Below are 26,810 nucleotides of genomic sequence, written 5' to 3' on the forward strand. Positions count from 1 at the left end.
TGTACAAATAACAAAACATAAAATGAAACCAATAACAGATATCCACAAAAATACATTATACGTAAACAAGTAAGTATGTGTGTATACTGTGTATGTATGTGATATGAATGAGTAGGCGCAATGAATATTGATAATAAATGATTATCTGTCCTTTCATTAACCTTTACAAGGAAACTACTTTTTCGTTCTAAAAATGTATAAATGTAAAGAATGCTCTGGTCCTCTGGCCCATAAATGTATATATATTTTTTTTTAAATTATAACAGTAAAAATAATATTTAAAATTCCCCTTTGATAGTGTAATTTTTTTTTTTTTTTAAATATATAAATAATCAATCTACGAATATAAAATAGATAAATAATTAACTCTTTACTTTATGAATGATATTCCCTCGAGTATTTTGGGATTACCAGTGTTATCTAACAAACTACGGACACAAAATTTGTATACCTATATTATTCACTAAGTTTGGTAAAAGGTAGGCTAGGATTGACGAAGGAAGGTAAACTAGAAAAAACACGTATAAAAAGAGGTTATTACTTTTAACAAATCATCGCTGCCCATAAAAAAAATTATGTTTGAAAGTATAATTTTTATAAAAATATTTTATTTTTTTATTAAATACATAATACATGCGTTTTTTGTTGTACTAGCATTAGGGGGATTATAAAGATATTGCATATTTTATGACCTGCCATTCGAGTTCAGTTTGTGTCCAGAAACAGTGAAGTAAACACGTCTGAGTTTTTTTTTTTGCACTTTTGTTTGAACTATTGTTAGGCATTATTTACGAGTAATAAATATTATTGTTAAACCAGAAATTGACACATCTGGCACATTTTTCCAACCAGGGCTTAAATGCCGTACAAGAAGTTTATAGTGAATTGCTAACATTTAGACACCAAGTAGGGCAATAGGAATCTAAACGATGCACCTAAATCTGGACGGCCTTCAAAATTTAATTATGACATTAAACTCCCTTGTCGAGTCAGATCCGCAATTAACCATTGAGGAATTATTGAAAAACTCAAATCCCCATAGTCAACTGTGCAATTATTTACAACGCATCGGCAAAACTAGTTAAATGGGAATTTGTGATTTTGATTAATAGAAAGAAATTCCTTTTGGTCACCCTATTTATCATATTATTTTATAACACCTATATTATTGAATTGTTTTATAACTTGATTCCCATTGTTTTGATATTTGTCGGTTCAAAAATAAAACTCATTATGTAGCATATCATTAAATACACAGATGAGTAAAATTTAAATGTGCCTTTTCGTAGGAAAATAGTGGTTTAATTCCAAGTTATATAATTATTTTATTTAAGAAACGTCCTTAATTTATCAATTAAAATATTAACCCTTACCTTTATATTGGCAGATGGAAAAAAAATATTTTTACATATTTGATGATTGAAAAGGCTATAAAATAACACGACCTATTAAAGTACCACACGTGGTAACATGATGCAGATCGATTCAGTTATCACCGTTACTCTCGCACTTCGTAACCATAATCTGTATTTTATTCAACATGTAATAAATACACATTGCACATCAACATCGTTTTCTTCTGACAAATTCAACTGATGCAGGAGCTCTCCTAACAAAATCCAACAAAACTATGAACCAAAGATATTATGGACCATATTTGATATGCAATGATGATATATTTACAGAAAAATAAAATGAATTATAGATTTTTCTTAAGGTGGATTATAATATGTAGGTATATTTCAATGAGAACTTACTAGTTGTTGATGTCATTTTCTGCAATATCATCTAGTTCCTCCCCTGTTAGCTGAAGGTTCCCAGGAAAGCAGTGATTACGTTGATGAAAGTTGATTTTGGTTATCATCAGATTACAGTAAAGTTGTATTAGCTTTCCATAGCCCTCTGTCAAGTGAACCTGTAATATAATATAATATTACATCTATTAATATTAATACCCGTGTGCAGAGACAAAACTTAAGGTAAGGAAAGTACATTCTAATTTCAAATGCAGAGAATAACCCGAAGGTGAAGACAATAGAATGTACTTTCCTCACCTTAAGGTTTGTCTCTGCATACGGGTATAAGATTATGATAATATTTTAATAGAGAATAAAAAAAATATTGGAGTTTATTATGCAAAAGCCTGGGCCACTATATTATAAATATCTAGAAAGTGACATCAAGGCAATCCCTGTCTTTTTATTTGTTCTTTAAGTAGAGTTTTAAAATCATATTAAACATATTATTATGTAAAACATGTCTCTGAAAACAATAATAAAATATTCATTATTACTATTATTATTAATTTAATTTAATAATAAAAATAATCAAGGGTTATTAACAAAAAGTACAATTCCTTTATCTACTACATTTTTTGGGTAATAGATTTCTCTAGATTATATTTAGTCTCCCTCACTAGGTACAACCTGTTTTAACGCAGATATCTTTGTGTGAAATAAACAAAAACATGACTACCTACCAGTTAGTTTATTACACAGATATATATATATATATATACTATTTATTATTTAAGAATGCGTTTTAGTAAATTTGCCGATTTTTCTCTACCTAAATCCAGTAAAAAAAAAATTACAAATTTACTAAATTGGTTTTACAATGGGTAGGTAACTTATTTAATATTTTGGGGCCCAAAAACCTGAAATGTCTTTGCCCGAATTTGGAGTTTGCGGTAGACCCCATGATCCATCCGCTAGTTTGGCTCCTGGGCCCCGATTACAATGGGAAGTTAACAAAGTTATCTTCGACTGTCTGTAAAGAAAACCCGATATTTGTGTAACCTATAATTGAACATAAATTATTATAAAAATAAAACTTTGTTATTATAAAAATTGTGTAACACTTATAACAAAGTTTTATTTTCATAATAATTTATAATGAAGTGTTACGAAGTAAATGCCGATTCAATTAACAATATTATAATTAAGAACATGTTTAGAAGAAAAAATTGTATGCATATTCTGCTTTTCATACAGAAAACTTAATTCTACTTTGTATCTAAAATTGAAGATAAATGTTAACTTCCCATTGTAATCCCTAGTGGGGTATACATGGGTTTGTACTCGGATACATTTTCCGAAAGAATGCAATTCAAGCAAAAACGTTAACCACAGAGTTCTTACGTGGTCAAAGGTTCTCCTTAAAAATATTTTTGAACTAAGGAACTCAAAGAAAAATTGCGCTAAAGCATAATATCAATATGGAAAAAATTTAAATAACATATGCGATAATGACAAACAATTGCACAACATTACAGATCTACTCCGAATAAGATATACTAGAGAAGAAGACTCTAGATTAAATCTATATTAAATATAGTATACTTTTATAATACGTATACTTTTTTTTTAGTGTATAAACAAAGGTCGATTGATATGCTCCACCTTCGACCTGCTTCGACTTAACCAGTCGAACTTATGTGTATGCATTATGTAGCCCTACATGTCTAGGTGTAGAAAGATAGTTTTGGTCAACTATGAGGTAACGTGCTATATATTGGGTGTTGACATAATTTGTGTCCATTTTTTTTCTAATTTTAAAATGAGCACCAAAAGTAAAACAAAATGGTAAAGGTCTTCATTTGAAAGAAAATTTTCTGGTCTACAAGATATTGTGATTGCTTTTACATTACATATATTATTTAATTTGATTACAAGCTTTCAATATGGAATGTAATGTAAAAGCAAACACAATATCTTGTAGACCAGAAAATTTTCTTACAAATGACGTATTTACCATTTGGGTACAAATTTTTGAGTTTGAAAAAAGACACAACCTATGTAAACTCCTAATAGATGAGTGGTTGGCAAGGGTCGGACAAATGTTTTACCAGGAAGCTATAGAGATCTTGAAGCATCGCTAGAAGAAGTGCATACAAGTCCAGGGAGACTAAGTTGAAAAATGAGGGTCACTTCGAAATAGGTCAGGGGTGGAGCGTATCGATCAACCCTCATATTTATATGAAAGCATTGAGAACTGATTTTGTAATGTATATATTTATAAAAATAAAGTCTAATTAAAGGTAATACCAAGGATTTTTCATTACAGTTCATGGTTTCATCCTTACCCACAGCTTGCCCAAATCTTGTATCATCCCGGTGTGGCGCTGTGACTGCTCCAGGCAGTTGTAATGGCCCTCCCGGAGAATGATGTGCAGCACATGACAGAACTTCCACGCTACGATCCGATTCTCTTGTAAGGGGAGGCGAAGCGCCACGACCTACACAGACAGTACAATTATTAATTTTCAGGCAGAATCGTCACTCATATTAACAGAGACGCACACCCATCAGTTTTTCATCATTATGAGACTCGGAGTTTCAGTAGCGATCTGATTTCTCAAATAATGGTTGGAACTTTTTTGACACAGAGACAATATTCGTACATAGGACAAAAAATATATAATATAATGCAGAACCGTGACAATGTTGTAAAAGCCTCAAGCTAAAGAGGCTATTGACTGCTTTCCTTAGTGGAATTGGTCGCGGAAACCCTGAGAGGTTGATGATAGGTGATAGATGGCCAACACATGTTCTTGTTTGCATTGTTATTTTTGTTTATTAATTTTTATAGACCTTCATTTTTTTTATTGTGTAAATATTTTTTTTTAAATGTATATTTTTCATACATATATTAGGTACAAATTGTTGGTGATACTGCAATAATGCATAACTATCATTTGAATTTTTTGGCAGGGTAACCTAAAAAGTGTTTTGTTAATATATTACTTATGATTTTAACCAACCAAAAATACCGCTGGAGTATCAGAAAAACTATCATTATTTAAAAATAGCAATAATTTAAAAGTAGCCGCTCTTGGTCCCTGTAATGAATGATTAGTTTTACAATAAAATAAAGATAAAACAATTTTGTTTTTAACCACTTATTTTTTATTTTTTCTACCGACCAGTTTCAAAACTACACAAGCTTCTTTATCAAGGTATAACATTATCCTATTTTATTTAAAAAGTGTTAACTAAATCGGATTAAAAATTCTTAGTGTTGAAATTAAAATAATAAAATTAGACTAAAAATCTTAGAAATTTAAAAAGCGATTTATAATAAGAAAAAAATGATAAATAACCAAATAAACCATATTTCTTTTAGTCTCCTGTCTAGTTTTGAGTATTGTGTGGCTGTGATGTCACACTAATCTACATATGATGCAAGACTTGATATCTCTCTTTTTTTTTAAATGATGAAGTTGTATTTTTTATAATCTTCAAATGGACATTTTCGCACCAGATTTGGAAAGTAAAATTTGTATGACTATGCTGGATTTAAATACAAAAAACATTTATCCTAGCTACGGGAAGAATGAATGTGACGCCAATAAAGCAATAAATCTGTATAAGAGAGAGCACAAAGATAGAACTCACAACAAGGAAGACAGAGACGCTGTTCTGTGGCCGGTGGCATGTGTGAAACAGATTTAGTCAGTTACTGACAGTTATGGGGTATGCACGCATGTAAGATGACTGGCGTATTTATGATTTTTAATTTATTTTGCTATAACAGGGCTAAATTATATTTGTGTAAATTATGGAAGAGGAATTGTTAAACAGTATGTCTCCATGTTTTCTTTTTTCATGTATTTTTCGATTTAGGAAACACTGTTAAAATAAAATAGGATAGGATTAATTAATTAATTACACCATAATAAAGAAGCTTGTGTAGCTTTAAAACTGTCGTTAGAAAAAATGAAAATGAAAGGTTAAAAACAGAGTTGTTAAATATTTATTTTATTATACTGAATAATTACCACAAAGTTAATGCTTCAAATATAAATTTTATAATGGTATTGTGTTTTTGGTTAGTAAAATAATATTTTTTTATCTATATCTGTATCTAGACAGTCAAAAGTCACTTTATATCAATGTAATAATTTTGTGTATATTATAATACGAAAAATGTCTTTTGAAAGACTAGTTAACCAAAATTACATATATTTGTCGTAGCATTGGCACATCTAGAGTAAGGGAACCTACTGGGAATATTAATAGCCAGAAATACGTAGCAGGGCCGAATCGTCCGTATAAGTGATTACGCGCAGCTAACCATTTTATTTGACTATCGATAATAATATTTTATAGTAGGGTAAAATAAATGTTATTTTTTATAAATTACCGTTACCGTTTATATATTCCTCCAAAAATAAATATAAATATTGCCCATAAATAGCGCCCAGCGCGCAGCCCGTTCCCAGTGAACGAAGAAACTAGCTAATTACATCAGCTTATTTCTGCATACAAATATGTATACTGTATTTAAATTTTTTAAATGCGGTTGGTATTTTTCCTTTTTTTGAGTAAGCTTGCAGATTACAGATATTATTTGAAGATTGTCTATTTGAAAAATAGTATTTCAAAAGTCATTTCCTTAGGTTTATTTTTCTTTAATATTATACAGTTGACATATGACATAGGACATGTGGCGCTTTATGTGGCCTTTTTTGGCATTATTCATTATTTCCTAATAATGCTGTTTAGTTGATTTGATATATTCTATTGTCAACGGTTGAAGCAGAGAGATCATGTTTACAGAACTACAGAAAAATAGCCATTTACATACAAGGGTATTGGAAGCAAACTTAGCAATCTCCACCAAAAACGGAAAAAAAGTTATTGATGCCAAAATAAACTATACATAAAAACCTACCTACCTAAATAATAGCGTTTTTCAAAACCATCTCTAAATTTTGCAAAAACAGATTTCTATTATACTACTTGACACCGCAAACTTAGCATTTTCCATTGAGTGGGTAAAGCATAATTAGAAATCTCACAATTCTTTTTCCAAAATTTTTCACTAATATCTCGGTACATCCTTTAATGGAGATTTCTAAGTTTGCTTCTAATACCCTCATATTACTAACATGTATCTATATGTAGGTACAAATAATTAATGAACATTTTTTGCAGATTACCTATTAAAAAAATCACTGCTCGCCACTGATACGTAGATACTACAAATTTCAAGAGAAAATGTTTTTAAAAAGTTTGTTACAAAATAAATATTAGGTATTTTTCACTTGGGTCTTTTTACCACTAAAACAGCGCTATCATTACCTCCACGCACCTAATGGTGCATAGGGCACTGCATTAAAACTCCAATCTCAGTGTATCAACGATAATTTGTAATACACATGAAGGATTTAAATTTGAAATATGACAACTCTACTATAATGTTGCTCTAAAACATTATTTTAATCAAATTAAAATTAAACAGAGTTCACACGAGGACAATACAATAGCTAGGATAATACTGTCTTCTCCCAGCTCCGTGAACAGCTTTGACCGCACGGGATAGGACAGTGACAGATAGACGACGACACGCGTGGTGGTAAGCCACTGTCTTGTGGAGATAGCCAGCTTGTCTATCGTCCTCTCCTCTGAATTTATGTTCACACTAGGACAAAAGATCCAGAGCTGGGACAAGACAGTATTGTCCTGTCCTCGTGGGAACTATGCATTATTATTCCTTACATCATTTTTCTGTGTTGTGCCTAACATGATTGTTGTAAATTAATCTTTAAAAAATGTATGGCTGACTTGACTTACCCAAAATGTGACGGCACCTTTTTCCTGAAATGTACCAATAATAGTGCTGCGGACATGTTTCTGCTTTACTGCAGTTTCCACAGGGTTGATGGCCTTGCTGATACTCTGACTCTGTAACAAAATAATAATAATATCTTTATTGATTGGTTGAATTTTTTTAGATGGTTTAATTACTATTTTATAAAATTTATATTTGAAGCACTAACTTTGTGGTTATTAATTATTTAATTGAAATAAAAACACGTTGTTTTTACCACATATTTATTTAATTACTGACCGGTTTCGGAGGTACTATGTGCCCCTTATTATTGTATAATTTAGAAATTAATATAATCTGGGTTAAAGATTTTACATGTTGAAAACAAAACATTAAAATTACACAATTCAAAAATCTTACAAATAAAAGTGATAAATAATAAGAAAAAAACATATAAAGTTCCTATCGTCTAAATCGCTAAGATTATATCATTTTAACCCCCTTCACCCCTCACCACTCATTCCATACCTCCTCAAACACAAAATACTACTCGACATAAATACTTGATTTATTACCTCCATATGTATTCAACTATCAAATATCTAAATTTAGTAAATGGGGTCTAGAATTTCAACCGTCCATGCGCTCAGTAGCTGCAAGACTTGTTGTAATCTAACTTCTATTTTTATAAATTTGCTTTTTATTTCGTTTTTTAAAATATCACTTAACCTCTAAACTTCATTGTCAAATAAAATGTTTAAAAATAAAAATGTAAATAGGGGCTAGATTTCTTACTGTCCATGCACTCTGTAGCTGCAAGACGTGCTGTTATCTAGCTCCTATATATCATAATTGTAATATATCATAATTGGAGACGAGGAACTAGAATCCCAACCGTCCATGCGCTCTGTAGCTGCAAGACGTGCTGGGATATTTATTTACTGTACAGCGCCCTTGAGGTGATTTTCACAAAAATGGCGCTATATAAATTATCCAAACATTATTATTATTATGTCGCCACTGTTAAAATTGTAAAATAGGTTTACATTTTTTTTCTAAATTATACCTTGCGCATAGTAGCTCCAAAAATGGTTGGTAATTAAATAAATAATAAATAGTTAAAAACAAAGCATTTTTATTTGAAAGACATTAGATAGAGCCGTTCAGCTGTAATAATTAAGAAGTTTTCTAAATAAATTTAAACACTGATCATTATTATAAAATGAAAAAAAAATAATGCCTCGTTAGTTTGAATAGATATTAGATGAAACCATTGTTGGAGGTAGGTTAGCATGTGTAGGTAATGTTGGTGTGCATAATTTTCTTAGCATGTAACAGTCGGCGATAGCTAGAATTAATAATTTGTATTACATCGTAACACAAATGAATTAATATTCTTTTCTGTAGCAGTTAGCATGATGATAAATGAGCTAATTTGTGCAATCTTCTAGCATAACAACTTCAAAATTTTACTATACAGTGGAACCTCTATATTCATCAACCCCATATTCGTAATCTCGTCACATTTAGTTGTCATTTTTTCCCCATGTTCGTCGTTACTCTCACCGCGGACACTAGCGCTCCGACCCCATGATCAGAATGGGGAAATATCACACACTTCGAATACCGATTAAAATGTGTGAAATGGATTTAGAAAAATTCATTGTATTTTCAAAATCAATATGGATATTGTGGAGAAATGTTTTCATACATAACTTTAAAATTAAATTATTAAAAAACATGTCTCTGCAGAAACGCGACATGATTGGCCTTGATAATTGTGACGTCGAGATTCATCGCGATGTTCTATTTAACTTTAAACGGTGACAAATAAAGTTTAAAATTTAACGGAATCGTGACGTATTAGGGGCGTGGCCAATGCAATGGACCGTTTTCGCGGTAATTCAAAATATAAAAATTCTTTTATGCTATAATAAGCAGTAAAAAAAATTACATTTAAATACACGTCTTGAAACATACTTTTTTGTCTTTTACTTAGTTTCAATAATAAAGTCTTATTTTATTTTATCTTATTTTATTTTATTTTATCTCTAATTCTTAATATTTTGTATATATTTATATTTTCGACACTTTTGCAATAATATTTACACACGTGTCCGTCCTCATTCCAATATAACACCCACCCACCCACCCTCTCACACACTTGCACTCACACAAACACACTAGTATGTATTGTACGTGTATTTAATGTATTACTCTGGATATCTGTCATTGGTTTTATTCTCTGTATATTTTATTTGTTATATTTTTTTACATGTAGTACTGTTGATATCCCAAAAAAAAGATACTTTGAATTTTCACACAAATATATACATTTTCGTACATAACAGATTAATGACGAATATAGAGGTTCTACTGTACTAGCATTCTTAACTATATTTTTTTTGTAAATAATTTTGATAAAATACGTCTTACTTCCGGTCAAAAAGGAAAAACCACAGGGGAATTTTTGATTTCATGTCGGTCTTAAAAATCGAAATTGTAGTTTTGACACGTCTCAAATTGCCAAAAAAAAATTCTATGTATTGTACATGTTATCATTGTTATGATTTTTTTAAGTTTTGTAATTTTGTCAGCATTATTTCACATTATTTGTCACTTTTTCATAGGTAACATCTGATGACAATTTAGTGAAGTATTTATATTACAACATTCTTTATTTATGAAATCGAACGTTTGAATTACATTTTATATTATTATTACCTGTATAATTTTTGTAAATGCCCCTTGGGATTGTTGTAAAAATAAAAATAAATTAAAAATAATAATATAAAAATAAATTAAAAATAAATTAAATAATGTCTCGCGGATTCAAAGAAGCACCGAAATTATGTAGGAATTTTTTTTACGGCCTTAATTATACAAAAAAAAAATCGTACAAACAAGATATCGCACCTCTGATAAAATATAATAACTCAAAAAATCTGATTTTGAGTTAAGTATACGGAATAAATTATTTTAATCGGGTTGTGGTCCTGTGGCTAGTGTCTCGGACTTACGGACCAAAGTTCCGTGGTTCGAATCCCACTTTACCCCAACTTGATTCCATTCTCTAATAGTGAGTTATTTACAACTCGTTGAAAATGGCCCTCAAAATTAAATATTTGGGTAAATTATAAGAACTCAAATATTTCTTTTTTAAAAAAAACAAAAAAATCGACAAAATTCTAGCTTTACAATTGAACAGCTTGATGGCTTTTTGACACACTATACGACTACACTAACACTTTTATTTTAACGTAGCCATTCTCAAACAGCGTCATATTTTAACTACTTTTTATATGAGAATCAAGATTTTATTTTAAAGTGTAATTGAGACAAATCTAAATATATGGCACATCGACAATGCTTAAAGGATGTAAAGAAAAACAAAAAAACTCAATTAAAAAAACGTGGTTTTAAGGCAAAACGTTTTTTTTGTTATTTTGTTTGATATTATTTTGGCTTTCCTGGAAATTCTGTTTCTTTGAGTTATAAATATTTTATCGGATGTACGATATTGTTTTCATTATTCTTTGCTTCGTGTATTTATAGTAGAGGTCATTAGGTGTAGGTTTATACTGTATAATGTGCAGCACGTAAGAATCAATCATTTTTTTTACTTGCAACTGTATTCAATACGCGAGCGTCACGCTCCGAAAATTCCCATTTTTTTACCGTGCGAGATTTCCTACTAAAAATTACCTTCGCTGACAATTTATTTTACGTTTGAACGGCTTATTCTGGTTTGTAAAATTCATATTTTTAGTCGCGTGTATAAGACCTAGATTTAAATCAATTTTATTTGGCATTAGACGTGCGATCACGAATTACCTTTAATAGATAGTGCTTAGAATGCGCAATATTTTCTGTAAAGAAATAGCATCGAATATTTGTATGAAATTACATCAAAATGTATATTATACCTTCTCGGGTTACGTAAAAGCTTCAGGAATGGTACAATATGACTCTCTCGGTATGCCAGTAATGAAATGCACATAAAGGTTATCATTTACCGTGTTACTCAAACAACTAAAAGTGTTCGCAAATCATAAGGTATGTTGTATGTGCACATTGGCCACACTGCACAATAATATTCATTTTATGAAGGTTGGATGCCATTATCATAAAGGGACATAGAAACATCGTGATAGATTATAATATCGCGATCTGAAAGTCGTTTGTTTGTTCATTACAATAAAATTATTTTCTTTCGTCAAAGATTATTTTGATTTTAAAATTCATAAACATCTTTCTCCGCGGTTCTCTCAATACTACTCGATAGTTAACCCGCATTATTTTTACAAATGACTAATCACCATAGCAAAATATACATTGAATTATAAATGTCAAAACAAGTAAAAATGTTAAACCAAATGTTACGGAAAAACCTTGGCTCTCTAAAATGATTCTGAACAAGTTCGAGATAACCTCTTTATTATGTAGAATGCGCATCAAAATGGTTCTCGCTTATTCAAAATCCATGTTCGGGATTTCGCCATGTGCGAATATCAGCTTGAGGAGGGGGGTACAGGGCAGGGATAGACCAAAGGGTTATTTCCAACAGATAAAGCCAAAAGTCATCGTCGAATCGTATTGAAAGTAAAAAAAAAAGTATGATAAAATATCCGCCAACATCCGAGAAGAAAATATGGCTAAAATGCTTAATCACTCGGGTTTGGTTCATACAACATAATATCTCAAATTGTCGGTCAGGTGAATACAGTTATTAAAGCATACAAAACAAAGAGCTCCATAGGCTATTACATAACTGTAAACTGCAGACGTGTGGTACGGTATGCTTTATACAATACAACGTGCTATGGCATAACCTAATGAAAGTAAAAACGGAAACAAACCCATTCATTGAAACAGTTAGGTGTTGTTAGGTGTATCTCATTGTTATGATTATTAGAAGAAAGAAACATTACCAACTTGCAATATGAAGTGCAACATGGTCGTTTATGAAATATAAGTAGTAGCCTCTGTCTTTACGCAATAGAGATTTTTTTTCCTTTTTAGCGTTCTTTCATCCATACTATGTTATTTTGATGTTATAACAAAAAAATTTTTTTTTTATTGTTAGAGCCCCTTATTATTCTTACCCCTTTCCCTACTTTATTTGTTCTGAGAGGCATGATAGGGAAATGTGGGATCAGATAATGAGTTTGGAAGGAGGGAGAAAGAGGACCCAAGGAATGAAAAAGGGATAAAAAATATACATTTGAGAAAAAAAAGCAGTGAAAACTCAAGGAGTTCAGGATTCTGGGGATATATAATAATGTTTCAGTCGTTTCTTGGAGGTGGCTAGAGAAGGTGTACTTTTTATTTGAAGAGATAGCTTATTCCAAAGTCTAGCGGCAAGCGGCTATGTCGAGGAATGGAAAGTGTTCTCTCCTGAGAAGAGCGAAGCGGAAGACCATGATCAGAAAGGTAAATGAAATAGATATTTTGGAGCGCAAGGATTGTGAAGAATATTATAAAGAAGTGAGAGAGATTGAAAGTTTATGCGCTGATAAAAATAAAGCCACTTAAGTTCGGAGCGAAAGGGTGATACATGGTCATACTTTGAGATTGAAAATAAAGCGGATGCATTGATTCTGCAAACACTCCAGACGATCTAGGAGTTCCGTATTCGTATTGGTGTCAAGATAGCAAAAATAATGTCATTTCATAGAACCAAACAATCAATTTCCTTCGAGTACCTATTAGAAAACTCCAAAATTGATGTAGTCAAGTCCATCAGAGATTTAGGAGTTGTTTTGGACTATAAACTGACATACAACGAGCATATAGATAATACATACAGTAAATAAATCACTGAAATTACTTGGCTTCATTAACAGACTATCCTCTGATTTTACTAATGTCCGTACAATCAAAACTCTTTATTGCTCAACTGTTCGCCCTCTTCTAGAATATGCCTCCGTGGTCTGGTCTCCATTCTATGTCAATCGCATAAATCACATTGAATCAGTCCAACATCGCTTGCTTCGAAAAATAGCTGTGATGCTCGGACTAGAGAGAGATAATTATTCTTATGCTGAAATAGAGTCAATGTTAAATATTTCTAGTCTACAAAAACGTAGAACTAATATTGACTCCATATATATGTTCGGCATACTAAATGGTATAATCGATGTTCCATCATTACTGGGACAAGTAAAATTCAATATTCCGACTCGTAGATTGAGAAACAATGAAGTACTGTTCATCGATCAGCATAGAACAAACTATGGCCTAAATTCTCCAATGACCCGCCTTTGTCGTATTGTTAACTCAAGACAAGATCTAAACTTTTTTGGTTTAAGTTTACAACGATTTAAACGAGCACTAAATAAATAGTCCAGATCTTGTCTCGATGTCCCTTATGTTTGTCAATGCTTTTTTTCTTTTTTTTTTAGTGTTTTAAACTATTCTTTTATTGTAATATTTAAACCTCATAAATTGTATACATGGACAATGTCCGTTAATAAATAAATAAATATTAGCGTAGCACAGAGAATACACTAGAATAGATTGGGACAGATTTAAACATTTCCTTTCGAAAAATGATACTATACTTTATAGACAATTGAAGGTAACTGTCGCTAACTTTCCATTGTAATGCAGGCCCCTAACATAGTATATCTAGAAAATCAACGTTTTGAATAATTTTTACGTGATTTCACAGAATAACTATTATTAATTTTATACTTGGAAACAGTAAATGATCGAAAACTTAGTGACTTCTTGTCGGATGGGTAGGGCTAACACACAATTTTATAAATCGAATCAGTTCAATGCTATGTCTCATGCAGTTGATTAAGCATCTTTTTAAAAAATATTTACATTCCTAAACGCTTGTTTTTATTTTTTATACCATTAAAACCCATGTCTTTTTGTGAGTCACGTTCTATTTTTTTATGTCAAAAAAAATAAGGTCAGTGGTCGAATCGTGATTTGAAATTGAGCTTTAAATAATTATGAAATGAACCTCTCAAAGTTTGGTTGGACATTTTGTCTTTTATTGTATTGAAACAAATAAAAATAATGATTCCAATCAAGTGGACATTTAACCCTTATCTTGAAAGAACGAAAAAAATAATATTTTTACACATTTGTTTTTTTTTTGTTTTAATCAAAGTTCATTATGAACTGTGATAATACAGTTAAGAATTGAAAATATGGTAGATCAGTTTTAAGTGAATGCTGTTTTAATCGTGTTTTAGTTCATAAGAAAAAATGAGATCATAATGTGTAGGTATCCTATGACCCTTTTCACACATGCCACGCAAATCCACCCGGCCCGGTAATTTTACCGGGTTCACCCTACAAAAGGCGACACGTTGGGTATGCGTTTGTATGATGAACGCGGTAAAGTTACCGGGCCGGGTGGATTTGCGTGGCATGTGTGAAAAGGCCTATAGGATACATTGCAACGAAAAGCGTTAAGTAAGTCAGGGGCATTTACATGTTGACAATACAATAGATATGACAATATTGTCATGTCCCAGCTCCGTGGACAGCTTCGACCTCGCAAGACAGAACGTTAGGACAATACGAAAATTCGGCCGCAGTATGCTTGAGCGCTGCGAAAATGAATACACGACGGCGTTTATTACGAGCGAATTCAGAAAAAAGATTTTCAATTTTACACCAAGATGTATTGGAATTATTAAGGGACTGATTACTGCCGCCATTTTCGGCAGATATTTTTTTTGGGAGCGACGTTGGCCACGCGCGATGGTGGGGGTAAAAATTGTTCCGCGGAGGTAGACTGCCCGTCCATCTCGGTGGCAATGTCTCGGGACAATGTTTTGTCCTACAAATTACTGTTTACACGTTGACAATGGTCTAGACTTGGGACAAAACAATATTGTATGGTCTACTTGTAAACGGCCTTTAACGAATTTCAGACCACGGCTGTTATCAAAAAACGCGATTATTTTATCACTTATCTTATCCGGCCACTTAGTGGAACCTGTCGCACCTTAACGAAGAACTACATAGCGAATCACAAAACAAAATGATAAAACTGCCGCTGACAATATGCACCTATGCATTGCTTTACTGTCGTCATGTTTTTACACCTTCTTTCGCCATTACACATAGCTGCTAAAATATATATACAAAAATATTTTTAAAATATTTACGGAGCCTATTCGGATATCAATAAATCCAGTCCGATCTTTACTGAAATGACAAAAATAAAAATTACTATGCATAGGTATAAATTCGCGCTACTCATGACTACATTATGTCTTAATGCGCGCACTGTGGTGAATAGGGCAATGCAGCGCACATTGATCATCGGTTATATGAAGGGGAGGTAATCGGTCTTACGCTTCAGGTGCCAGTCCAAGAACAACAAAATATCGCAGTTTAAACAACCTTTAAAGTCAAAATTTCACGTCCACCCTGCCAGGAATCGCATCCGGGGCCTCAAGAATGGTAGGCGAACGCGCCAACCACTTCACAACGAGGCGGACTTATCTCCACTCGATTTACTTATTTAGGATTTTTACCTGAAAGCAGCCATCGAGTCAAAAACACTCGTAGAGTTCTGGTTCTATTTCACACACAAAACTGTATTCTACATCCTGACTACATTCAGCAGATAATGAATTAATTTAACACTAAAGAGCATATTATATTTACGAAAACAATATTATGAATATCCTGACATTACTTAACTTTGTAACATTAAAGATAGTGATAATTTTGCAATGTCGTATTATGATCACTAAGGTATTTTTTAAAGTTTTTGCGAATTCCGTAGCCACACTACATCTACGGAAACTGGAAATGAATGCTTCATTCGATTATTTAATTCATTCAATTATTAGTCATTCAATTAGCAAATTCATTCGATTATTTTCATCTCAAATTATAACCCGCGTTTTCTTAGCCCACGGGACATTACGAACTAGAAGGAAAAAAATATACAAAGAAACAATTCAATAGCGGGTTAAAAGACTAATGTTCTGTAGAGGTTGTTTTCAAACGGCTAAGTTGAGTGTGACTTAAAACTACCTGTACCTTGTAGGAAAGAACAATAGAAAGTGTTGTTCGCAAAATAAGAATAAGACAGTCGTCAAGAGAAGGCTAGACGCTAGACCACAAAATAAAATTACTTACATAATTTTGTTAGTAAAAAAAAACGGTCACGAATAATGACGAAAGCTGCCAACAAATTGACAACAGTTATAAATTTTATTTTTTATTTTTTATTTTATTTATTGGGGATATCAACAGTAATATATGTAACAAAAATACAACAAATAAAATATACAGAGAATAAAACCAATGACAGATATCCACAGAAATACATTAAATACACGTAACTAGTGTGTTTGTGTGAGTGTAAGTGAGTGAGAGGGTGGGTGAGTGGGTGTTGTATTGGAATGAGAGTGGACATGTGTGTAAATATTGCACAAGTGTCAAGTGTCGAAAATACAAATATATTTAAAATATTAAGAATTAGAGATAAAATAAAACAAAATAAAATAAAATAAGATAAAATAAGACTTTATTATTGAAACTAAGTACAAGACAAAAAAGTATGTTTTAAGACGCGCATTTTAAATGTTATTTTTTTACAATCAAATGGATCAATAAGGGGAAAGTTCAAATTATATTCACTAACAAAACGTATAAGTGGAGAGTTCTGGGCATAGTTCGTACGAACTGCTGGCAGATGAATAATAATTCTAATTTTGTTGCAACAGAGATAGAAAACACTTTTGAGAGGGGATATGGAAGTCCATGTCCTGGTTTGATTGGCCACTTTACACACTGTGTAACAATTACTTTTAAAAAAATCAACAGAAGGAAGAGTTGAGGAAATGCGGATATTTATATTAACGCTAGTGGACCCGGCAGACGTTGTCCTGCACGAACGTTGGCAAAAGACTGTTCAATGATAAGTAGGTACCTAGGTACTTATTTATGATTAAATTCCAAAACTAAAAATTGTTTATATTCAAATATTGAATTCAAGTAGGTACCTAGGTACTTGTTTATGGTCGAATTCCAAAACATAAAATAAATATTTTCAAATGTGGCATTCTTTTTGCAAACGTCAAACTCCGGTCGTCTCACCAACAAAGGGGTGTACTTATGTAGGAATACGATTTTTTAAAATGTATTGAATTTAATATTATTTTAGTGCTACCAAAAATCCAATAAAAATAAATAAATGAGTAGAAACTATAAGGAATTTAAGGAAAGAATCTGATTGAGATTCACAAAAAACAAATGCTATTTGTAAACATTCAAAAACAAACTTTTTTTATACACAAAAAAACAACATCTTTCCATTTTTTTGCAAATGCATTCTCTTCGAATGCAACCCTGGTAGATCGATGAATAAAACATTTATACTCCTAACTTATTTTTTACATATTCGATTGAAGATTTTAATATCTACGAACACGCACAGCGCAAAGATCTATATTTCTCTGAAAACCGTACCTAAATCGGTTAAGCCATTTAGGAGGAGTACGGTGACATCACACGTACTTAGGAATTATATATATAAAGAAGATAAGCAGAATAGTGAATGGTACACAGTGTGTAAAGTGGCCACTTAAACCAGCAAACCAGCCAATGACAGTTCATCAGTCCTTGACCTCCATATTCCCTTCTCAAAAGTTTTTTCCATCTCTGTTGTAATAAATTTCAATCTTGATAACTCCCTAGGAGGTAAAATTCAGCAATGTCTACAAACATACTCAAAATCCTGTTAAATAATAATTCGTTCATCAATTTCAGTTTGTAACGACTACAGGTAATTTAATTTAGTATTCGGGGCCCGTATTACAAAGGGAAGTTAACATTTATCTACAAAGTAAAATTAAGTTTTCTTTTTCTCTTTTTCTTCTTTCATTTTTGAGCCACAACAGGCCAGAAAGGCCAAATTACAGTGGCGAATTACAGCGCGGAATAGCCAGGCTTGAGAAAAATCACATTAAATTTTTGTGTTCTCACCAGGAATATAACCCGGAACCTTCCGTCCATGAGTCGATCATGTGAACCACTACACCACGGAGGCCGCCATATATGAATTCCTCCTTTCCTCTTTTTTATTTGTATTTATGTGCGAATACATTTATTTCTATTTTTATATATCTTTTTTATTTTTATTTTTAATTAAATATGTTTTGTAACTTGAATTATAAAAGCAAAACTTTAATTTTATTGGTTAGTTGGAAGAAATTACCATTTGGCAATAAGCACGCCAATGTACAATTTAAATTATGTACAAAAAGTTAAATAAAAAATATTTTAAAAAACGTACCTACGCATTTTTTTTCTAAAATGTTCAGTCACAGGTTACCGAACAAATATACTCATTTTCGTACATAAATATAGATTTTACTTTATATCGTCTCGATATGTGCCAATGAAGATAGCGTTTGTAATCGGAGCCCTGGCCTGATAAAATATATTTTTTAACTCGGGTATGAATATATATAGAAATTGCTTTTATTCCTCGACTGCAAAATATGTGTATTTTTTATTAAATTGATATTTAATTTAAAAAAATGATACGGAACTTACAATATTTCTATGTTCTGATAGATATACCGAAATGGATACAATCATATAAGATAATTCATAGTTTACAATCTACAAGAAAACGTTTTGGGTAGAGTACAATGAGCAAGAGGTAAGAGGTAGTGAGAAGTATAGAAGAGAGAAGTATAGAAGTACTTTTACCCGTGTTATTCCAAACGTGAGAACACAGTAACACAGAACAGTGTAAAATCATTTCTAGGCTATTCTCACGAACGGCAAAAGTATTTAGGTGAGCAAAATAATACGAACAAACATAAAGAAATTCGTTGCGGCGAAATTCATAAAAAAAATATCCTCCCGATTTCCTAGAGAGATGGGTCTTCACGTCCTGATGCATAAGATACTACAAACTATAAGCATTACTTAGATACGAGTACAGTAAAGTACATAACTACCGCACGTTCACGGAGACTGGACCGCTGTGTACGCGCAAACCACGAGGTCACTGCGTGATATCGCATGATTGGCCCACTTCACACCACGGCAAAGATCTACACGGCATGGTAAAATACAATACGGTGGATCGACATTTGTTGTTTTACAATTATTTATTTATTTAATACCTGGCAAACTCAATAACCAGTACACCATGAGACCGACTAATCTCCAGTCGATTTCCTTTTGCAGGATATTTACCTGAGAGTATACGCTAAATTTAAGTAATGATTTTGTTAAAATTATCATTGAAATCACTTTTGTTAAGTTTTGCTATATTATTTTTATCGGGTTGTGGTCCCGTGGCTAGTGTTGCGGACTCACGGATCAGAGGTCCGAGATTCGAACCCCACTCTACCCAAACATGATTTATATTTTTTAATAGTGAGTTATTTACAACTCGTTGAAAATGGTCACCAAAATTGAAATAATTGGGTAAATTATAAGAACGCTAATTTATATATGTTTTAAATAATATGTTAACTACGTCATTTTTATCGATATTTTTACTAAAATCATTAACTATGGAGTTTTATAAGAAAAAAACGAAAAACATAAATATAAATATGTGTGAAATAGGCTATTCTTCGTCGGATATCACGCGGCTGTGTTGTTTATTTGGAAATTCTTGTAAAAATGAACAGACTCTAATGACTTGTTCAGTATTAACTCTTAAAAGACTATGCTAAAAAATTCCTTATGCAAACGGTGATGTAACATCGCGTTACATTAAACAAAATACGATATATTTTTAAATACATATGTACAGGTATTATAAAAAGTTTCGAAACTTGACTTGTAGTCAGTAAATGTGAAGCAGCATAGAAAGGCGTAACATACAGCTTTGAATTCATAATAAACTGGGATAGACAGTCAGTTTTTTTTTACGCTACGCGTTTTGCGCGGCAATGTTGACGCGACAACGCCCATTTTTTAGAACATAATTTCAAATTATCGTTCTATGAAGCATCATCTTTATTTAATTATACCTCAATGACAATTTTAGATTACAAAAAATACGACTTCATATGTTTTAAAAACAAAGATAATATCAAGTCATGTATCCTATGTAGACTCATGTGACATCATAGCCATACAAGAGTTAAACCCCGTAAGTTAGTTTTATGCCTTCTGAGTGGAGGGCGGTGTTCTCATGTTGCTAAATCTCCTCCTCCAAGTAGGTACACGTCCTTAAAGTAACTGGCTGCTATGTAAGTATAATTAATTGCATCAAAAACGCAGGCAGTTTAATTTTTAAGAATTCGTAAGGTGACTTGTATAAGATGTAAAAATTAGTGATGTAAAACGACGAAAATCAACGGCTGGTTCGCTGTCTAAGCCCATGTTATAAATTTAAATTTCAGCTGTAGGTAGAGTAACTATTGAGATTGTCAGTTCGTGAACAGCTGTTCAATCCCCAGAAAGTGAGGTGCCTTTATTAGCGCCTACAGTGCACAGTTAAGCGTGAGAAATTGTCCAAAGAAGCGCACTAAACATTCCCCGACTTCCAAACACAAGGTTCCAAACAAAAGGACGGTTTGCCTCCGTGCCGACAGATGGGAGATGAAGCATCCCAAGGGGGACGAGACGCATGGCATGTGAATCAAATATTAAATAGAGTAATCAAACGGCCTTATTTTGCCCAAATATAAATTCAACTAATTTAAATAATTTTGTAAAAAAATATATCAAGGGGAGATCTAAATATTGAATAGTAAGGAATTTGGAAAAAAAACTTTAAATTTATGAGTCTCGTTTTAACCAAAAACAAATCTTGGTCACTTCACTTATTTTTAAGAATATATCAAGTGTTGAACTCGTTAAAATGATATTTGTAAACCATAATCTCAAGTATGGTTAAATCAAAAGCAGTAATAATCGGGAGAGCATGTATGGTAAGATTCAAATGTATGAATGTGAAAGAAATATAATGTATAAAAGGGAAGACGCATATACATAGCATTCCATTATTTATATACATAAAAATGGCGTGATAGTAATAGTACTAACTCATTGAATAAGTATTTATTTTTTCATAAAGGGACTTCTGAGTATGTCAAAATAAAAATTAAAAGACAGTATACCAAATTCGCATTAGAAGTTTGTAAAAACCAGTTTTTTTTTGTTTTAAATTGAGACCGCTTTCTTTACACAGACGATTAATAAAAGTTGCCAATCTCTGCCTCTCAACGCGCCATACATAATAAGGCCCTAGAGACGCAGCATAAAGCTCGCCCGTACAAAAAACGTTAGGATATAAATTCCTTTATTCGAAAGCTCGGAAGCTTCTCCCTATTAACAGCTACACATTATTGGATTTACCGGGCTCAATTCCCCTTTGCAAAGCGACAAATAAATTAATTTTAAAAATGGGTATGCATTTGAGTACGTCGTAAGCTATACGGGAATCACGGTTTCTACCTACAAGAAAACATATCTAACAAGGGCAAAAAGGCTAAGGGGAAGTAAGTTCGTGAGCAGCTGACGACAAAGATCAAAAATCGAACAAAAAATCAACATACATACAAATATTGCATACATTTTTGTATAAACCGGTTATTTTTTACTAATATGGATACCTTTAACAGCGCCACTTTTGTGTACATATATACCTCATGAACGCTATACAAAAGTAATTATATGCAGACTGAATTTTATTTAAATTATAATTCAAGCAAGTAAAACTGTTTTGTCATCTGACAATTTATATGAATGGTTTAGTAGGGAACAAGTGGGTTTTTAATATTTTATTTCAATTTCAGATCATTTCCGTGTTAGAATGGTTAATACAATAAGTATTTTGGGAATAATTTCAGTATTTATTTATTTATTTACGTACATAAGTTTACTGTACATTATTTGAGACATAAGTCCCAACTCCATTGGACTAAAAGTCCTGTGTTGAGATGGGACTAGCAATTAGTTGACACAGACAAATGAGTATATCAACACAAATATAGGATCAGAAACATAATATATATTTTTTTAAATACATATATATATGTCACATCAATATGGTAAACAGTAAACTCAAAACATTCGGAAAATCATCAAGGAGTTTCCTACTCAAATCCCTCCCACTAAGGAAAATTCAGTCCTTAATTACTTTCTTGAAAATAGTTTTTGTCCTTGAGAGCTTAATACGCTCTTCCAAAACAAAAAATAAATAAAATCAAACACCGATTCGAGTCTACTAATTTCCTTTATTTTATTTTTAAAATCGGATTATTGTTTTGCCTTATTAGAGCATTTGCATACATGGTATATAAATATATTACAGGAATACCTATACGTATTTATTTTAGCCATATCACTCTATCTTTGCATATATACCTTGTTTCTTCTACATTCATACATCTTCTCATGCACGTACACGGATTATTCCCACTCTTGTGGCATGTCTTGTCCATCTTCAAGTATTTGATAGACTTGATCGTGACATGTCTTTCTCGGTCTTCCTCGTTTTCTGCATCCATCAACATTCGCATCGTAGATCCTTTTAGCCGTTCTTTCGCTGTCCATTCGCTCTACATGTCCTAACCAACGCAGCACCCCTTTCTTGATTCTGTCGATAATGCTTGTCTCAGCCTTACAGAGTTCACGGATCTTGACATTTGTGCACCTATCATACATCGTTTTACCACACATTCTCCTGAGGGATCGCATCTCGACAGCATTTAACCTACTTTCATCATTATTTTTCCAATTTCATACTTCGCTCCCATACATTAGAGTTGGCACTAGAACTCCCATACATTAGAGCGGCCTCCGTGGTGTAGTGGTCAAGACGCTTGACTCACAGACGGAAGGTTCCGGGTTCGATTCCCGGTGAGAACACAAAAATTAAAATGTGATTTTTCTCAAGCCTGGGTGCTCTGTGATGTAATTCACCACTGTAATTAGGCCTCCTGGCCTGTTGTAGTGCAAAAAAAAAAAAAATGTAAAAAAAAAAAAATCATTTAAAATTATTAATATGATTAAAACATTGGTTAATACCGAAAAAACGTACGCCTTTCGCTCAGATAAATTTCTCTTTTGTTGCTCCAAGCGTGTTCAATGTCCCGGATGAACATATTAAGTTATCCAAAACCAAGGCCATTTTTGGGAGAAGTGTACAAGTCGGAGACATTGCATATATTTATATATGATACTATTAAGCGGTCGCCCAGATGTTTATTGAAATTTATGTTTATGTAATATTTTTTATTTGTAGTATTCTTTAATAATATTCATGCTTTCACTTTCTATTTTGTTGTATCCCAACTCAACACAGGTCTCTTGGTTTCATAGAGTTAGGTATACGTTATTATTTTTTTGCAATGTGTCTTTACATGAATAAATAAATAAAAAATACAGTTTAGTATTGAAAATGACACAAAGTTTCTACTTTCAGATTAACGGTAATATATTTTCACCGTGTTAATTAAATTAAATCATTACATTGTTAAATTAAGGAAATCGTGGGAATATAAAAACACAAACAGGAAATATATTACTTACACGTGTTGTTACTTATTTAAATTTAAACTCGGTAATTAAGGTTTGGCCAAATTGTACGCTCTTATTAAGTATACATGATTTCACTTCACAACGCTCAATATAATATGGAAAAATTTAAGATATATAATATAAGCATAAACATAGTCAGAAAAATTAAATTTACAGTGTGTAAAATGATCACTTAAACTGGCCAATGACAGATCATAAACCTTGTATAAGCCTAGACTTCTATTTCCATATTCTCTTTTCAAAAATATTATTTATCAAAATATCTATGAATTTAAATTATACATAATGAAAATATCGTAATTGATTAATTAATTTATTATCTTTCTCTCTCTTTCCAAACTCATTATCTGATCCCACATTTTCCTCATCATTTGATACGTATAACATAATGTACTGTTTAAAAAAAAAAAATGCTAATATATGCAAGCCTTATCTCCCAATAAAAAACAGCTGTTATTTTTCTTTAATTGGGTTGTTTTTTTATTATTATTATGGATAACTTATACAGCGCCATTTTCGTAATATAATACATCAAGAGCGCTTTATAAAGTGATTATATAAAGATATACATTTACTTATTTATTATTATTTAAACAATGTACTTTGTCACCACATGCTAAGGATTTATTACACGAGCGTATTATTCTCCCCTCCCTTGCAAGGGATTATTATTATGGAGAACTTATATAGCGCCATTCTCGTAATATAATACTCAAGGGCGCTTTACATAGTGATTCTATAGTTAAATAAATTTAATTGAAGCTTTTAAATTTGTAATTTAATTAAAACAATTTATTTTGTTGACACATGCTACGGATTTATTCAAATGATTTAGAGAACAAGTGGGTTTTATTTTTTTTTCCGAAACATCACTTCACTCTCACAGTTACGCACCTCTGCTGGGAGAGCATTCCATGCCGTAGGTCCTGCGACCGCAAATGCGCGTTCGCCGAATTTAGTGCGCTGTTTGCGTAGAGGTATAATAATTTTTTCTCCGTTACTTTTATCTTTTATTATATATTTATGGTTTTTTAGTACAAAATTTTGAACAGTCTGTTTCTGGTTGGCTGGAAGATATTGCTTTTAGCAATAAATCCGCCAAAGTACTTATTCTTTATACTTGAAATTTCAAATAAATAAATAAAGAGTGCACGTGAAATTTATTTGGTATTTTTACGCAGCAAATAAAACAGTAAACTTTATGAATTTGGTGCAAATATAATGTGAAAATTGTGTAATTTATAATTTAAAAAAACGAAACCGCTTGTTGGCGGCATACGGTAGATACAAATCGCCCATAGTCCCAAAATTCGCACCATTTAATTAATTAATAATTTTTTTGAGGTCATCCGAGCTTTACGGCCGTGGTCAGATACATTTTTTTGTTTGATTACAAAAAACAGCACAAGTTACATAAAGGTTTTTTTACAGCTGTTTGTTAATGGGCAGATTGTGCTTGTACAAAAAAACGGTTTATTTAACAAATCTTCTACAGCATTTTAAATTACAATGTAATGTGTTAAGAGGTTATGAGATCAGATAAGGAATTAGAAGCAGTCAGGAAAAGGATCCAAAAAAAAGAGGAAAGATAAATATGATGAAAAAACGTCAGTAATTAATGCAACCCCGTGGGGCCCGTGTCATGTGTCCCACAAAACATCATTAAAAAATAACACATCAATGAAAGGTGCAAAACAAAAACAAAAATTTTATTTACATACAAATAAACCATCATGCATTAGATAAAATAAGCATAGCTCTCTCGTCAAATATAAAATTTTAATATGATTTAGTAAAATTAATTTTATTTTCAAAATGAATGTGGATATTGTGGAGAAATGTTTCGTACTTAACTTTTAAAATAAAAATGTTTAAAAATACATCGCCACAAAAACGCGACATGTTTGGCCTTGACAAATGTGACGATGTTCTATTTAAATTTAAACAGTGACAAACGAATTTCAAAATTAAACCGAATCGTGACGTATTAGGGGCGCGGTCAATGCAATGAACTGTTTTTGCGGGATTTTAAAACTATTTTTTATTGTACTGAGAACAAAATTTTTTTTTTACTTGACAGTATTTTATAGACACGTATTAATTAAAAATGGTAAAAAAAGTGATATTTCCCTATTATATTGTACTACAAGCGTTATGTTTATCTCACAAGTATGACACTGGCGGTGGAAACACATTATGGAAGATGGATAAAGTTAGCTGCGGGGGCGAGCATCATAATGTCCATCTTGTTTACCTGGAGTGTAACCACTTGAGGATGTGAACTAAATTAAATACAAACAACGTTAAAACGTTATAAAGTTGTGGAGATCAATCCGAAATCTATATACCCAGCGTTATTCTCTTTCCATTTATAAATTATTTTAAAACTTACTGCTTTATTCGGTTGCTCGTCAATGAATATAATATTATATCCTCAGAACAGTACATAACCTACTTTTATTTTTTCCTTTTCTTTCCTAGAACCTCTTCCTGTCTCCTTTCAAACTGATCCCACATAACTCATTATAAGAAAAGTTTTTTTTTTTTAAATAATAACTTTATATGTACAAGCTCTATCTGCCCACTAAAAATAGCTGTAAGCCGGCAGTGTATGAAACTGAAAAAAAATACCTATAAAAAACAAATTTAATTATGGTATTAGTTATTAGAATGCCCTACATCACTATTTTACTATAATAATTATAATTCCCTTTCTGCACCTAATGGTGTATAGGGCAATGCATAGGTAT

General features: G+C 31.9%; 1 protein-coding gene across 8 annotated transcripts in view; it reads right to left on the reverse strand.

The window, feature by feature from the left end:
• LOC148285186 (huntingtin-interacting protein 1-like) overlaps window positions 1-26,810 on the reverse strand; it is an 84,479-nt gene that overhangs the window by 26,066 nt on the left and 31,603 nt on the right. For all 8 annotated transcript variants that reach the window (XM_088229227.1, XM_088229211.1, XM_088229249.1 and 5 more), the window contains 3 exons: window positions 7,578-7,688; window positions 4,085-4,237; window positions 1,758-1,915 (listed from right to left, as the gene is read on the reverse strand). In XM_088229227.1, the coding sequence (XP_088085353.1) occupies window positions 1,758-1,915; window positions 4,085-4,237; window positions 7,578-7,688 (422 nt within the window). The remainder of the gene's footprint in view (window positions 1-1,757; window positions 1,916-4,084; window positions 4,238-7,577; window positions 7,689-26,810) is intronic.

Source organism: Micrasema longulum, unplaced genomic scaffold, assembly GCF_059751315.1.
Source record: "Micrasema longulum isolate JH-2025_06_02 unplaced genomic scaffold, ASM5975131v1 h1tg000049l, whole genome shotgun sequence".
NCBI lineage: Eukaryota > Metazoa > Arthropoda > Insecta > Trichoptera > Brachycentridae > Micrasema > Micrasema longulum.